This window comes from Gavia stellata, chromosome 9, assembly GCF_030936135.1.
Source record: "Gavia stellata isolate bGavSte3 chromosome 9, bGavSte3.hap2, whole genome shotgun sequence".
In the NCBI taxonomy this organism is placed as follows: domain Eukaryota; kingdom Metazoa; phylum Chordata; class Aves; order Gaviiformes; family Gaviidae; genus Gavia; species Gavia stellata.
Window position 1 is genome coordinate 15,394,895 of NC_082602.1, and position 17,045 is coordinate 15,411,939.

The window sequence follows — 17,045 nt, forward strand, 5'->3', positions numbered from 1 at the left end:
TTATAGCCAAGATGTCCATCTACAAGAGAATGAAACTGGCATGTTGTTTTGATTGCGGACGCTCTGAGCGTGACTGCTCTTGCATGTCAGGCAGTGTACATAGTAACATGGACACCCTTGAGAGAGCCTTCCCACTTTCTTCTGTCTCTGTTAATGATTGCTCCACCAGTTTACGTGCCTGTAAGTTTTAACACCAACACATGCTGTTCCATGTCTGTGGTGTCTGTGGTATCATCCCCGTCTTGTGTCGTACATTGTAGTTCTGTGAGTTTTACTGGGCTGATGCTTTTTAAAAGAAGTCAAACCCAAATTTTAATACAGCTCTGTATTTATATTTGTTTTAATTTATTTTTAATACAAAAATGTAATTCATCATTTTGCTTTGTGCGCTCTTTATGAAGCATGCTCTTGCAATAGCATGCAGGGCCTTAGTAGTGCAGTTTGGTGACATCTTTTTTGTTTAATTCATACAATATAAATTGTCATTAATTAAACAATAAGTGCTTCAGTGGAGGAACAGGCCTGTGTCTAAATCTATGACTGGTGCTAAGTGGACAGCTTTAATAAGGCTGGCACTAGAGGGGCATACAATAGGCAGTGAAAAAGTATACAGGATACAACTTAGTAGCCGAACTGTAGTAGCTGGAATTCTATTCTATACTGCTACCATTATCTTTAGTTTTGTTTGTAACCCTTCACTCTCAGTAAGGCAGGACCTTCCATCTAATACTGAAACTGCAGAAATCTTAGTAAAAATGATTGTACTTTTTCTAGTGCCTTTTTAGAAGGGCTGGCCTGATGCAAACTTCCTGATGCAAACTTTTTGAAATTAACTGTAGAATCTGTCCCGTAGGACAGTACCATTCTGGAATATGCCCCAAAAGCTCTTTTGAAAGATCAGAGTTGAGAAGGAGAAGGCAGAGAAGTTAGAACAATTCTGCGTGGCCATTAATTCTTTCGGCAAGCGGTAGAGGTTCCAAAGCTTCCTTTATTAGTGTGATGTCAACTATTGAGGAAGATTGTTAGATAAAATGGTGATTTTTATTTTTTTTCATTTTCTTATCCTCTTTAGACATTCATAACAGGCAAACTATGTCTTGGGACAGGAACTGTTTTCCTTTCCCTACCCAAATGGCAAAGAAAAAATATAAAATTATTCAGTTACATCTATAAGGAGTATTAGGAGTTTTGATCAGGAAGCATGTCCACTTTACATTACAAGTCATTATGGATAAAAATGCATTCCACTAGTAAGAGTATAATGTAGTTAGTAGATTATGCATCTGGTTGTCTTTCGATACCATGTGTGTATTTCAATATGTAGTCCAAGTGGTGAATGACTTTAACTATTTTGACATTTGAACTATTTTTCCAGACACAAATTTGGAGTATGTAACAATACTATGATTTTTGTTAGCATTTTTTGTCTGAAGACTGTGTCAATTAAACTGATTCTAATAGGATTTCTTAGAGATGTTACCAGAAATCTTCTCTCTGTATATGTGTATAAGCACTCTGCATGTCCTTTTTATCTACTTGGTTGCAACTCATGCATCACCTTAGGGGAGATGGTTCCAAGTTTTAAGTCCTATTCTAAGTTACAGGAGTTTTTATCCTTTAAAAAGACCTTTATCAGAGTAAAACATAGCAAAACATATTTTGTTAAGAAAAGTGAACAAGAAAGCTTCCTGGATTGAGAATTACTGCAGACAGTGTTACTTACACAGCCTAACAGCCTTAGTAACACAGTGCCTGGTATAGTTTGCATTAATACAGACTAGTACAGAGAGCATGTGGTTTGGTCCCGGCACTGATCTTAACAGCAACCAGGCCAGGCTAAATGAATATGTCCCCTACAAATGGGTAAAATTTCTACCATTAGCACTGTTTGGCAAGGAAAGAAAAAACGTAATTTGTAGGTTTACCATAGCTTTCAAGTTCACTTAAGACTCTACAGAGGCAGATAAAGTAAACATTTCTGATTGTGTTGCCTGCTGAGTCAAAAACCTCCGCAATAATGGTATTATTGCCACCAAAAACAATACTGTTGGGAAACATGTTAGATCTATGTTATATTTTGAAGGATAAGTGATATTGACAGCTTTGAGGATTTTTAGCATCCTATCTTTCAAGGGCCTTTTCCCCCCTTCATCACTCCATCAAATCAAAAGAGATCTCACTCTTCCCCTTGTGAGACTAGTCACCTTTGACTGTTAATAAGTACGAAAATCAATACCAATTTACACTCTTTGCAAAGCAGCATAAGCCTTTCTTTTCCAATTAAAATATATATACACACATGCAACGTTTCACTGGCAAGGCTTCAATAGAAATCAGTGTGTTTTCTTTGCAGTGGACAGGGGTCATATGATGCCCATCTTGACAGAGCTAGTTAACTCAAAGAATGGCGGTGAGAGTCAGCTTTTCATTAAATATGAGCAGATGTGAAATGTAGAGTGTTTGACAATTAGAAATGGCAGCAGCAGGGCCCCAGAATCAAAGTGAGGTCAGATTGGTGGATCAGATTACCTCTCTTACATTCTTTAGTTGTTCTGAAAATCATTTTGAATTAGTGTCAGTGGAGCCATGATGGGTTTTGCCCTTTGTCTTTTATGCTAGGACTGTATTGTTTCCCCAGACACTCATTAAAGGTCATTATACTATTACAGGGCTTGCTTTGGTCGTGGTGCCCCAGTTGGGTTGGGTTGGTTTGCTTCTACAATTGCTTAATGCATTTCTTTCTTTCTTTCTTTCTTTCCTTTTTTTTTTTTTTTTTTTTTACTTTTGGTTAGAAAAGCAGGATTTTTTTTCCAAGGTAAATAAAATCACAGACCATTGTATGAAACTTCTTGAAACAATGAGTAGCTGTTGTAAGAATTAATGCTGTTTCTAAGAATCTGATGTCAAGTAGAAGATATCAATTTACATATTCAATGATGTACACAGGATTTAGTGTACTAATTGTATAATATGTATAGAAAGTGACACTTGCAGTGTATTTTCCACTGTGAATCAGTTTCTCTGTTATTATATTGTTGCCTATACTTCCAGCAAATTAAAATCATAATTTGATTAAATATAATTACATTAAAATAGCTTTTGAGTTTATAGGCAGCTGTCTGGAAAAATATGTATATGATCTTTCTAAATGTAAGGAAACAGAATTTTACAGTGCATTAGAGTGAAGAGAGGCACTTAGCCACTGAAAAACCTGGGCTAGTTTATACAATGAAATTATGTTACTAATAAGTGTGATGTTTCTGCTTAGGTCTGTGCCAAATTTTGGGGAGTGCCTTTCAAATGATTAATTGATACAGGCAGACTCTTACCCCGAACCATTTAATTTCTGTGTTTCTGTATCACTGTATGGCTGCTGTTTCTCAGGAACATCAAAAGTTCATGTTCCAAAAGGAAACCTTTTCTAAACTTGTCACTGTGCCACTGCCATGGGAATCTAAACTTCCAAGGACATTCTTGATACTAGGCCCAGGCATATCTAATTCAGCTTGTGAGAAAATGTGCTTAGGCATACTCTGATAGTTCTGAGAAGCTTTATGTGAAGACTTTGACTTTGGTGAATGTCAGGGATCTCCAGAGACAACAGACAAGGCTAATTATCACTATATTTTCAATTCAGGGTTCAGCTCAAACTCCTAGCCATCCTATTTGGAAAGAAAGACCATGCTAAGACAAACTGGAGAAAGCTTAACTTTTGAAAGTAGCCAAAGCATGTACCTACCTGTGTGCCAAGCCCAGTTCAGAACCGTAGATTCTGTCTGGTCTTCTAGTGCCATCACGTGGTTTATGCTGAACGGACAAGTTAGCTAGTGAATCTTTCTCAAAGGACCTAAAATTGCATTCTGCAAGATGAGATGAACGTTTTGGGTAGCTTGATTAAGGCTGGCTGTTGGTACATTGTGCTGAAGCTGTCTGGCAATGTTGTTTAGCAAGTTAGGTCAAGAAACAGTCTAGCTGCTTGATTGACCTGTGCTAGGGCAGTGTAGACCCTGCCTGTGTGTCTTTACAACTTAAATAACCAAATTCTATAATGAGAGTTGACATGACGTCACTTACTGATTTAGCCAGAGAGAAGAACGCGTATTAGTCAGTGTATCTAAAACTCATCAGTTGTATAACTATGCTTGGGCTTTTCTAAATGAGTTGACTATTAAGTCCTGGATTCCTAAATTACTGGCTGCAGCGACAGCGTAGTCTTTAATTCTCCTAGAATGGAAGCACAGTATCCTCTGCTGTCTACAGAACAAAAATAACCTACTACTTCTGTAGTCCTGCTGAAGCAGCCAAGACAACAAGAGATACTTGCTTTTATGGATGAGCTAAAGTGCAGGAAGGGACCTATGTGTGCCCTGTCAAAGGACAACTTTCAGTGCTAGAATTCTCTTTTCACCCTTTAGCAGCAATGGTTTTTACAGGATACATATACCACCTTGTGGTGGCTAGAGACTTCGAGATTCTCAAACCAGCTATAAATACGATCCCATTTACATTATATTTATAATACTCTGAAGATGAAAAGGTGGGGTACTACCACTGCCCTCTCCTACTACGCACCTTTTTTGAGCTGTGACAATTCTATTGTGGCCACAGGAGGGATGGAAACTCATTTGCTCTGAAATTCTTACTTTTACATATGCTGCATAAACTCCTTTCTCTTTAATATAACCCACTGATCCCTTTGTGGTCACAATGTCTCATCTTTGTCCTGCACAAAAAGCCAATAACATACCTTTAATGTTTTGAGGAAGAACAGATTGAAAGAGTGAATAAGCGATCGGGTCTGCTTGGACAGGAAAGACAGATGTTGCCCCTTAGGGATGGCATTATAAAATCATAAGCAAGTGATTATAATCAGATTGTTATGTTTTTACAGCTCATTTCTATGGAATGACCCCACCTCTGTATACTGGAGAGTGATACAGCACTATCTTGTGGGGTTTTTTTTTTTTTTTTTTAAATGAGATTAATGAAAATGGGACATTAGAATGAGACATAGTACCAAATAAATTCCTGTTAATTCAAAGCCACAGGGAATATAAATCATAAGCCTGCCTAGCATGCTGTGGGTAATAGATTGATTTACGTAAACCTAGTTCTAAATATTGTTCGTTCTTTTAGGGTGACAGATTTTTACTTCAGTTACATCAATTCCCATATATTCAGGGTTGTGTTCCTGAGAATTGACATGGCTATGATGTTTCCTCTAAATACCTCTACAAGACTGCATGTGTCCCCTTTCAAAATACTGAAAATAATGTAAAAAAAAGGATACCTGTGTATAGAGTGTTAGAGTGTTCAATTTTGCAGAGAAAATATTATTTTAGATAGTTCAGTTAAGATACAAGTCCAATACAGCTGGAAAAAATCAGACCTACACCTCTTAATGTGGTCTGTGTTGCTACAGGGTAATGAAGAAAACCAACTTACCTTCCTTAGCCACCTTCTCAGAATGAACTACTGTCAAGAAAGCTTCTGTTACAAAAACTGGCCAATGGTGTTTTGAAGCATACAAAACCAGACAATGGAACAACTGAAAATGAAAATACCAATGTGGGAGATTACTGTGCTGTTCTATAGCTGTTCTTATGGTGTAGCCACTGACATGAAGTCAATGCTAGAGATTTGCTATATTTGCAGCCAGCTCAATAGCCTGTGGTACTGGCAAATCAGAAGCCAGACACCATGAGATCTGCTTTTCCGAGAATGAAAATCTCCTAATAATTCTTCCATTTTCAAGCTTAGTTTATATTTGCAATTCTGCCTAACATACTTTCTTTCCATCTTCTTCTCCTTGTGGCAATTGTACAACGATGTGTGCAGGTGTTTCCACTAAAGAAGATAGGATGAATTGACTCAATATATGCAATCATAAGTCTTAACCAGCATTCCAGAACTGCTTGCGGGAACAGTGGTTTCACTGAACCAACCCTTTGATTTGTCTGCCTTTCTCTCACTCTTGATGTGCAGACCTTCAGGTGATCCTCTCCTTGATGCAACTGTATGTTTTTCTGCATTGCTAACATAGAGATAGAAGCTGTGATCAGAATGGGCTGGTATATGCCCTCCTGAGACTCCAAGTACCTATTCCATCATTTTTTCATACGAATGAATGCACTGGGACTTTTATATTTCCTCTTCAAATGCTGAATAGATGATATTAATTGGGGGGGGGGGGGGGCAGGGGGGAAGTAACATGAAAAAATAGGTATTTTCCAGTAGGTGACTTCAAGTATGTAGTTTAACTGGAACACTCAAAAAATGAATCCTTTTTATTCTATATTTTAATAGAACCTGAGTGCTGCTAAATTATTTAACTTTCTTTTGGATATAATATGAGAATATAGATGAACACTGAGATGTAGAAATGCAAGAGCAGAAAAAAACCAAAACAGCCCCCACAAACCAAGCTGTTCCTTTTCAGATGGTAGAATAGTAGAAGTGAGACAATCTAACTTCTTACTCATGACCAGAAAATATAAATAATGAAGCACACACCTTTTCAGATGTGTTTTGTGATGCAGTGTATACCACTACGCTGATGAGAGGGTGCTCTGCCCAATTTGTGATGTCTGTAACAAGGAGATGAACTCTTGCATCACCATGGGATGGAGGCACTGCTAAGTTTAGCAGCAAATCTTTTGAAGAATTGGGAAGGTGGGGGAGGTGGAGATCAAGAAGTCTGCTTTTAATTCCTTTAGGCTTTTAGGTTGACTAGTGATTCTTACCAGGGTCACAGGGAAAAGACTAGAGAATGTCTTGCTTTGATGGGGACAGGCTAGAAAAGATGCTGTCTGCATCCTGTGGAGTGAATTTAGCAGAGGGTCTTATGCAAGGTGACATGGAAATTATGTTTGCATTTTTAGTTCCTGAGTGTGGCTGGTTGTCATGAAACTCACCATGACAGTTTCTTACCACCAGGCAGCAGATTCTTCCTCTTACCTTCTTGGTGTGGGACAGATGCTAGCCGGTTAGCTCTCCTTCTCTACTGTTTCCGAGCTATTTCAAGCGACAGATGCCAGAGCTGGCTCGGTTTCAGCTTGAGCATTTCTGTCATAGCCCTGCCTTGAGCCCAAATTCTGACCTTTACTATATGAAATAAAGTACTTATGAACAAGCAGTGGCTTGATCCAGAGCAGGCTTAGAGCAAATGTCAAGTGTCAAGTCAGTCTCCTGCCTCCTTATTCCACCTGCATTAGGAACCTAGATTAGACCCTAGACTACAGCACCAACTGCCTTAGGCTTTATGGGTCTGGAGAGACATAACTTATTAACAAAGAGTTATTAAATTTTTATCAGTTTTATAACACAATGTAAATGCCTTCTATGAATCTACATTGTATTAATTATCATTTAAAACGTTAATTAAGTCAAAGTTGCATTTAATTTAGTTTTAAATGTGCCTTTGGGAGGAAGCTTTTAAAAACAGCTGCAGGATTGAGAAGCTCATCAATGCTGGGAAGTTGTTAGTACCACTTTTCAGGATAGGTCCCCCAAGCTGATTGCCATTTTGAGTCTTAGCTAATTTGCGTTGATGTTATTGGGCAAGGTCTCAAATTAATATTGAACCAATAGCAGCAGAAAGCTATCAGCTCATGCTAATCACAGATACACTTTGGTGTGTAATTTGTGTTCTTTTCAAATTGCTTCCAAACTAAAATGAACGGTTGATTCGTAAAGCCTGTACTTCTTGTATTCTTGTATTATAATGTTTTTTCATTTGATATCCTTATTGGTTGGCTCCTTTTATAATTCAGGGAAAAATATGTTCACTGACTTGGAATATTGCCCCTCAGATTCGTAGAAAAAGAAATCCTCTAGCCTAATCTTCTACCTTTCATGTGATTTGAAGATACTGTAATGTATAGAAGGAGGTGCTTACTGAAATATACGACACAATATAGTACCAACATGTAAAGTGGAATGCAATTTATTATTTTAAAAAACTAGAATAAAAGCCCTCCAAACTAAGTTAAAATGTGCTTGACTTGCATTATGTAAGAGAGTGTTATTGCTTTTGATTCTTTTTGATGTAAAAACAAGAGAAAGAAGGAAAAAATCTAGTACAGTGTTTCCACCATCTGATTATTCCATTAAGACCTGAGCATATTTAACATATGCATACCTTTAATCAGGTGAGTAGTCACATTAGCTGTAGTGTGACCACTAATGCACGTACTACGTGATTCATCCTTCTAGAATTGAGGCCAGAGGGAACTAACCTAATGCTTACCTAAGCTAGGAGAGTCCATTGAATTAGAACCAGATTTTATTAAAATCAGTGTAGGTCCAGCAAAGTGGTCCAGCCCTCAGCCTGCAAGTCAGAAGCAACTTGCAAGACAATTTTTCCTGGGTCGTCATATTTTCTACTGAGTACCTAGAACCTTTCCAGGTATTTGTATATGCCAGGATACAGAACCTCATTAATTTTTTATGTGTATTTATTTTTTTATGTCCTCTTTATTAAAAGAGGAGTTTGTTGTCACGTAACTCTACATGTGGTTCTTGAAGTGCCACAAAACAAGCATACATCCTGTATCATTGCTTTGATTGAGGTTATAGTAGACAGGAGGGAGTTGAGCAGAAGAGGAAATTTTTTAATTTATTTTTAAGAAATCACAGCTATATTTTTTTTAGTATGTAATTTCTTAAATATGTTGATGGTATACTTTAAAATAGGTTAAAGTTCAGTTGGTGTACTTTTACTGTTTGAGACTATTTACCAGCTTCTGTTAGCATACCTTTTCATAATACAATGATATAGCTTTCCTTGTGATATTTTATGTATTACTGAATGCTGTAATGCTGTAATTAACTTTTTATCAATGACTTTAGGAAACATACTGTGTGCTATGTCACACACACATGCTTCACTGATACTGACCAGATCTTGTTAGCACAGTACAATTGTTCTGAAAAGGAATGGCGGAAAAATCATTATTACTGTGTAAGAAGTGGCCAGTGTCATCTGGTTAAAAATTCATGTGGACATTTTAGTTTGACTGGAAATTCTACCTAGGCAAATGGCACAAGGCAAAGATCCCAATCTTGGCTGCGCCACTGACTTACTGCATGACTGTAGTTCCTTTTCCACCCAGAGACTGCCAATATTGCATTCTCAATATATAATATTACATTTTGTGCTAAGAAGTGCTTTGAGATCCTTATATTTTGAAGTATGGAATATAAGCCTGGGTGTCCTTTTGACATAGCGATTGCCCTACAGAGGCCAGTTTTCACGTCTTCTGATCTTTGCTGAAGGAGGTCATAGATACATGGCAAGGAGGAGAGGAAAGTAAAATGTGGTACATGACAGAAAGAAGGAATGGAGAAATTACCAGAACTGCCTTGCTGCTGTCTAATTTAGGGAGGTTCTGAAAGGGAATACTGTCTAAGAGGGCATGAATACCTTCTGTTTATGTGCATCAGCAGGGAAGAATCTCTTTTTAGATTTCTGGGGGAAAAAAGTTTAAAAATCATCTGCAGTTTTTAGCTGCTGCTGAATTTTAATTGGAATGCAGACCTTGTTTACTGTGAAAAACTGCTGAAGGAAATCCAAAAAATCATTATAGTGTCTTTGATCTTCATCATGCAATTTCCTTTGTTCGTTCTTGCGTAAAAGACTTCCCTTGCACTAAGCATGTTACTTTCTCCATTCCCATGTTCCTGACATTATTATCTTCACTCTCTAACTCAGTGGTGTTATGTGTTGTCTGACACGGCACTACAATATGGAGAGAGATTTTTACATCACCATAGCTATGCTATGGAGGAAGACTGTCAACAAGATATGGAGGTTCTGTTCTTGAGCAAATTCTTGTCAGAATGAGCTGGTAGGCATGCCACCTAGCAATGTAGCTGGTTTATTCTACAACTAGCCCCTCTTCTGTAGTATTTACATGATCCCATATGGGACATATTGCTTGGACTTTTAGTAAAATAGAAGTTGTGACATATGGACAGAAACTTAGAAGTCAAGATAAACATTTGCCTAGCTGATAAAGTTTTATCAGCTAATAGAACTAAGATTCTTCTAGCAAAGAATAAAAACAATTACAAGTTTTGAGGCTAATGTAGAGATGAGGCTTATTCCTGTTCCATGAAGAGGGCCACAGAAATGATCAGAGAGATGGAACACCTCTCCTATGAAGAAAGGCTGAGGGAGTTGGGGTTGTCCAGCTGGGAGAAGTGAAGGCTCCACCTTATTGTGGCCTTTCAGTACTTAAAGGGGGCATGTAAGAAAGATGGGGACAAACTTTTTGGCAGGACCTGTTGTGATAGGACAAGGGGTAGTGGTTTTAAACTAAAAGAAGGTAGATTCAGACTAGATATAAGGAAGGAATTTTTTACAATGAGGGTGGTGAAACACTGGAACAGGTTGCCCAGAGAGGTGGTAGATGCCCCATCCCTGGAAACATTCAAGGTCAGGTTGGATGGGGCTCTGAGCAACCTGATCTGGTTGAAGATGTCCCTGCTCATTGCAGGGGGGTTGGACTAGATGGCCCTTAAATGTCCATCCCAACCCAAACTATTCTATGATTCTATGAGTAATATGAGGTAAAATCCACAGTTGCAAACTGACAGCATGTTTCATTAACAGGCGTTTGTCCAGTGATTTTTTTATTCCTTCTTTATTAGAATTATTCCTGATCTACCAAAACATGCAAGGACAGTCAAGTTCTCTGTGATCAGTCAGTCACAAGACGGGGGCAGCAAAAAGGTGATACAGTATTTATTTAGAATCTCAGGGTGTGAAAATTAATATAATTCACATGATGAGGCAGCAGAAGGGTGAAAAGAAGTGAGATGCACCACTGAATAGAACAGGATGTACTTTTCTGGCTTCCACTACCTAGAGCCCTTTACAACCTATGGGAAACATTTCCCAAATTTTTAGATAACATGCTAATATTTCTCACTAATGATGGAATTGGACTCTGCACTTTGCATCTTGTCTTGTTTTTGACATGAAATACTGCTTTTTTTACTTGGTTCTGAGCAAAGCCAATAAGCTTTCCAATGTCAGGGCAAGCAACAGAATAGCAAAGTACATTTTACTAACTTGTGGATGCTAAGAACTGCTTTTCAAATTCCACAGAAAATTATTTATCCTATTGTGTGAGATTGCACATTTTTCAGAGCTTTATATAAAGCATTTCAGTGTGTATATTTTGATTGTTTCTAGTCAAGAGTCTCACTGCCCTGGGTAACAAGATATACCTTACCGATTTCTTCATTCAGACAAAGGAGAAAAGGCAAGAGAACAGCAGACTTGGGACAGATGTCAGTCTCAGCACTGATTCTGTGGTGGTAGTTGTAATGCAAGGATCTGCAGAGACTGGAATCAGTAATGTAATCCTAGCTATTTGAGAGGATCCTTCCATACAAGGAGTCTAACTTACAGGTGTCTTACACTTTGGAGAGTTATAGGACTCAGCAAAAGTCTTTGGCTATGTTTGGAACAGAAGTAAATGAACACACAATTTGCAGTGGCAGGGAAGACTCAAGCCAAGGATCTGTGATCACGAAGTCTAGATTTGTCTGTTATTACAGCAGTCTGAAATCCTGCAGGAGCAGGACCTGGCATTCTTTTAACCCATTGGCACCAGATCCTTCTGTGTGTTGATTTATGTAGTATGAATTCTGTGCCTGATCTGTGCACTTCAATACGCCTTTATTATATAATTCTGACATTCTTAGAACTCTCTACACCTAAATTTGCCTCTTTTCAAGCATGGAATTACTTTAATTTTGTTTCAGAACCACATGTTCTTTTTTATTATAGCATGGTCTGTGGAACTTTTTTTCTTCTTTCTTTTTTTTTTTCTGAATAATTCCTGAATATACTATCTCCTACTTGAATGAAAATGCATACTCTATTTTTGGATTCAGGATTTCTAGTGTTATCATGTCTAGTAGCTGATCAAACTTTAATGGTCTTTTTGATTGGCTGATGGAATCTTTGAATGCTGCAGCTCATTCATCCACAGTTTTACTGGGATTTCTCCTGCTAAATAGATATATAAGCTCTTGTTTTGCATCTCAAATTGTAGCTAGAGGGAATGCAAGAATTGTATCTTTAGGGTCACATATTCAGCCTCAATACTCAAGTCCCACATATTCCTCAAGAAATATCCTGAAGTTGTCCCTTGGGTCCCACATATTTCCTCAGCAGTATCCTTGAGTTCTGCCTACGAGGAATATAAAATACATCAAAATATGCATTTGTTTTCAATCTGCCTTTAGCATGTGAGTCTTTTGTCTGCCCTTTTCTTTCTCCTCAAGCAGGACAAAATAAAATCCTCAGAGGTAGAGCTCCAAGCAATTCGCTTTTGGAAGATGACTTTCTTGACAGCTGTCAGTGTCTCCTGAGCACTGGATTTCTGGATGCTTTCAGTATCTGACTCTCAAAATATCTGGCAGCAACACTATTTCCAAATATATTGACATCCTGTGGCATTTGTGGTTGATAATAGTTACTTTCAGGGTAGTGACTGACCCGTAAATCTCATTAAATCTTATATATCAATTTTCTCTTTGTTAGAGAGAGTTCCTCCTCCTCCAGGTGATTGTGGACTTTATTGTGAAATTGGTGTGATAATTATAACAGAAATACTGGCAGTTCAGTGGTTTTCTGCAGAATTTTCTTTCCTTTTTTTTTTTTTTCCATCACTCTTCTCTCTTCCTTATCATGCTACCTGCTTTGAAAATGATCATCATCTGTATTTAATTTTATACTCACAGAGTATGAGTGATTTCTCTGGTATAACACTGAACACACCAAGCATTCTGCAGGACATAGCTAAGCAACCTGAGTGGCTAATTCAACACTTTGACAATCTTCTCTCAAAAATTGTCCATTGCCCTCTTTCCTCTCCTCTTGTTTCAGTGCATTGTGCACTAAGAGTGAGGGTGCTGCTGTTAGGCTACCTTCACTTTCTCTGCTATTATCCATATTCTCATCAGGGTTTGGTTAATGAAACCAGAAGTACGTAGCACAATACATTTATCTTTGATGAAGTTTTCTTTCTAAAGCTGTTCCTCGTCATGGGTTGTGATCTCTTTGCGTGATCTGCCTGATCCTTGTCATGAACAAAGCAAGTTTGACATCTCTGTGTAGCTTTAGCAACAAAGTGAAAAATAAAAGGACAAAACATACATTTTTTTTTTTTTTTTTTAAGTTGGCTATCAATTTAGTTTGGTAGTTTCAGTATTACTTGCTTTCTTTCTCAGTTGTTAGTCTGCATATTTTTATACTGTTACAGTTTTTCTTACATGAAGTGAATGTGAGATGGCATGCATTTCTTACAGTAATTCTGAATAGTTCAACTCTTAACTTCTGCATGTATGTCAGTGTTATCAGTGCAGTATTTCTGAGTATTAGAGAAATAATTAGAGGGAATTTATAACAGTAATTTTTTTATTTTGTATGGACATATTTTGATCCTATTTAGGTTTTGTTTGAAAAATACGGTCCTTGCTAAATACATCGATCCTTTTGAGTACTCTTTCTGTTAGAGATCAAAACCCTATTGTAAGTAACATTATTAGTTATCACCACTGGATTTCTTAGCTTATGCTTTATTTTCCACCCTTATGAAATTGCCAGCCCTTGCTTCCCCATAGCAATCCATTTCAGCCAAGCTACTCTATGCTTTGGCAAAGATATGAGTATTAATTCTTTTGCAGGTTCTTTTGCAGATACAGTCAGAGGTAGGCATCATATTTCCATTTCTTTTTTTTTTATTATGATTATTGTGTTGTTTTACTTCCTTTATTTTGCCATTTTTTACCTAGAAATTATGTGCTATAGTTCCCTAATTTTCCATAGCAATGAATTGTATTCCATATCTATTTTTGCTATTGCTATTTTTGCTATTATTTTATAGATCTAATCTTCATTATTTCTAACTTGGCTGTTTTTTATATTAATATATTTACGAGGTTATATTGGTTTTCTGGATACATTTGTTCAGAGAAAAACGAGCTTTACAAGAATGGAGTACATTGTAGAACTCACTAAAGTAGGGAGCACTTTGAAAAAAAAAAACTGATTTCTTAGTGTCATGAAGTGTATTTAACTGTATATCTGTAAGCGATAAAACCAGCATATGTTACAATAGGCTTTTTAATACAACAGGTTCAATCTCTTTCTTTGATTAATTTGGATGTTTACCCTGTGACTTACAGTACTTTGCATAAGAGAATTGGTTTGTCAACAATTAACTTTCTCTGCTTTTATGAAAGCCGTACTTCAGGTAATAGAGTATTGTTAAACTGCAACCAATGTGCTAAAAATCTGTCTTCTGGAATAACATTTTTCTATGTATAAGAGCAGCTGAGAAATACTGTTCTATACTTATGCATAGATTTGAAGATAGAAAAACAGCACTGGGGCTTGAAACTCCATGTAACCAGCAGGTGGTGGTGCTGGCTTAGAAATAAGTAGCGACTGATAAGCCTCCAAGAACTTTTTTATGTATTGCTTTTGTGAGGAAACAATTTTTTAATTTTTTTAAAAAATATTTCTAATATTTCAGATGGCTCATTTTAGTTGTATAGAAGTGTTTCCGAAGAGGTGTACACAGTGTAAGCACTTGTATATAAAACCAGCATGTATATAAAACCAGCGTGTATGTAAACATGCACAGGACTTTATATTTAGTTTACATACGAAAATGACATTATGACCTCACAGGTAACAGTCGTGTGAAGACCTCCATCCCAGAGGAATATTACAGCTGAACCTGAAAGAGTATTGGGGATCACTAAGCCTGATCCTATTAACATTTAATAAATGGAAGTTTTTACACTGATGTGGATGGAAGCTGGATAAGGCTGATGATAAGAAAGCCAGAGTTAAATGCCAAGATTTCAGTTCTTCTCATTCAGAGACACAGACACTTCTATACCTTTTTGTATAAGGGTAAACAACAGCCAAAAGGGAAAAGAAATTCAATGGTAGCGAAGTTTAAAAAGAAAAAAAAAAAAAAGGCAATGTATTGGTGGCATATTAACTACCTGGTAAAAAAAACCAAACTGAGCAATGTCCTCTAAATTTTGTGTTTCAGAAGTAAGACAACTCACTGGGAAGCAGAGGAAGAATTAAAAAAAAAAAAAATCTTAGAAGTTAAGAATACAGTCCCCTAGATTTATAAGAAGTTTATGAAAATCTCTTCTTTACTCAACAATACTGTACTGGCAGGGAAATGGGCATGGGGACCTAGTATGTCTTCTTCAGGAAATGTGTTAATGAAAACGCCTTCATCACAAATTTATTTTCAAACTTGTCATGAGCAGGGTAGAAAAAAGGTTATTTCAGGTTAAAATTCCAGGATATGCAGGTTGGAATTACACTGGAAATGTGTATTTTTAAGATGTTGAGATAAATTGGCACTTTGAACTGGAAAACAAAGTAATAATTCTAATTAGATTTCTGCAGGGTGAAAGCTGCACTTCCCAATGTTCTCAGGAAGGAAACAGTTGCAGTGAGACCTAGCTGAAATTTGTGGAGTCCTGCTCCAAAGAAGTCAGCATATAACTATCCCTTTCCTATGCACTGAAATATTCTCTCTTCCTGAGGAACACAATCTATGCAGTAAATACAAGATTTCTAATCCCAAGGAGCAGAGCAATCACCAAGGACTCCTGTGCTTACTTTTTCCCTTAGTTACTTCAAGGCATAGTATATTTTCCCACTGAATTTAATGGAGCTGGGGGAGTGTAAAGAGCAAACTGTTCATAGGCACAATGGTGAGTGGCCTTTCAATTTTTTATTTTTTTTTTTTTAATAGGAGCTTATTTTTTGTCCACATAAAGAACTGCACTGGTTTTAGCCATGACTGATCAGATTGTGAGTGTATTCAGGCACAAAGGGGAAACTTCCTTTACTTTGTGAAAACAGGACAGATTCCTCCTACAGGTTGACAGAACTACAGTCTACCCTCGCTAGTGCTGCAGCTTCTCCCTCTGTGTCCCTTACAGTGGGTGTCAAAATCCTCTCCGAGGCAATAGGACAAAGGACAATACACTTTGGATTGCTGTGTATTGAAACAAGGATAGTCTATGACAATGCACTGAATTTAGAACTATGAGTGTGGAAATACTATAATTTGCTGTGTGATGCTACTCTTAAAGAATCCCCCAAAGACCTGCCTTTTGGCTTTACATGTCATGCCTTGGGGAACTGTCAAAGAACCACTCATAAGGAAATTGGTGTCCTTTAATTGACACTGTATTTTTTTAAGGGAAGAAAAAAGAAACATAGAAACAAAAAAGATGTTACAGTTATTTCATGTTAAATAGATACTTTCATGTCTAATTAAAAAACCCCAAAACACTGTAATAACAATCTGTGCTTATCACATATGTATGTGTTATGTTTTTATGGAATGTACTTCCAATGTACTTTCCAAACAGCAATAGCAACCTCACCATCTTATACCTGGTAGATCTGAGAAAATTAATGGTTCTCAGCCGCATTTTGAGATAATTTGGTCATTTGAGTCTTAGTAAGAGCTATAAGTAAGGAGCTCTGTTAAAAGGGAATTGACTGCAAGTGAGCAACCCAAGGCTGTGTAACAGATCAGTGGTAGAACTACATTCCCAGTCAAGAGATTCCCAGTCCTCTGTTTGTAGCCATGGGATCATCAGGTAGTCTATTAAAAAGTTAACATGTGGCTTTGAGCAATCCTTTTGTACTTTGCTTCTGCCAGACGCAGCAGCTGGAGCTCTGAAATTGGAGTTCATAGCTGCTTGTGACACAGCAGGAGACACAGGGTCTGAACAGCTCTTTTCTGACACAGAGGGGTAACATTTTGCTGTTGCTCCTCCTCAGTGTTCAGATAGCAGAACAGCTTGTCATAATGAAATAACAGAATTTAAAATTGGACTTGGAGAATATTTACACTCGTCATACCCGATGAGAGACTTTGAATTTCCTAATTTTCCAAAGTGCACTCTCAAAAGACAAAGTCAATTCCCTTCACTTTGATGTTTGTCTGGAGAACAGACCTCCATGAACACAGACC

The 17,045-nt window shown here is 37.3% G+C and overlaps 1 protein-coding gene across 11 annotated transcripts in view; it reads left to right on the forward strand.

The window, feature by feature from the left end:
- KCNMA1 (potassium calcium-activated channel subfamily M alpha 1) overlaps positions 1-17,045 on the forward strand; it is a 511,181-nt gene that overhangs the window by 414,576 nt on the left and 79,560 nt on the right. Inside the window, exon 19 of one of the 11 annotated variants that reach the window (XM_059820926.1) lies at positions 7-180. The exons of the other annotated variants lie outside the window; for them this stretch is intronic. Within the exon in view, the coding sequence (XP_059676909.1) occupies positions 7-180 (174 nt within the window). The remainder of the gene's footprint in view (positions 1-6; positions 181-17,045) is intronic. 11 annotated transcript variants of the gene reach the window in all.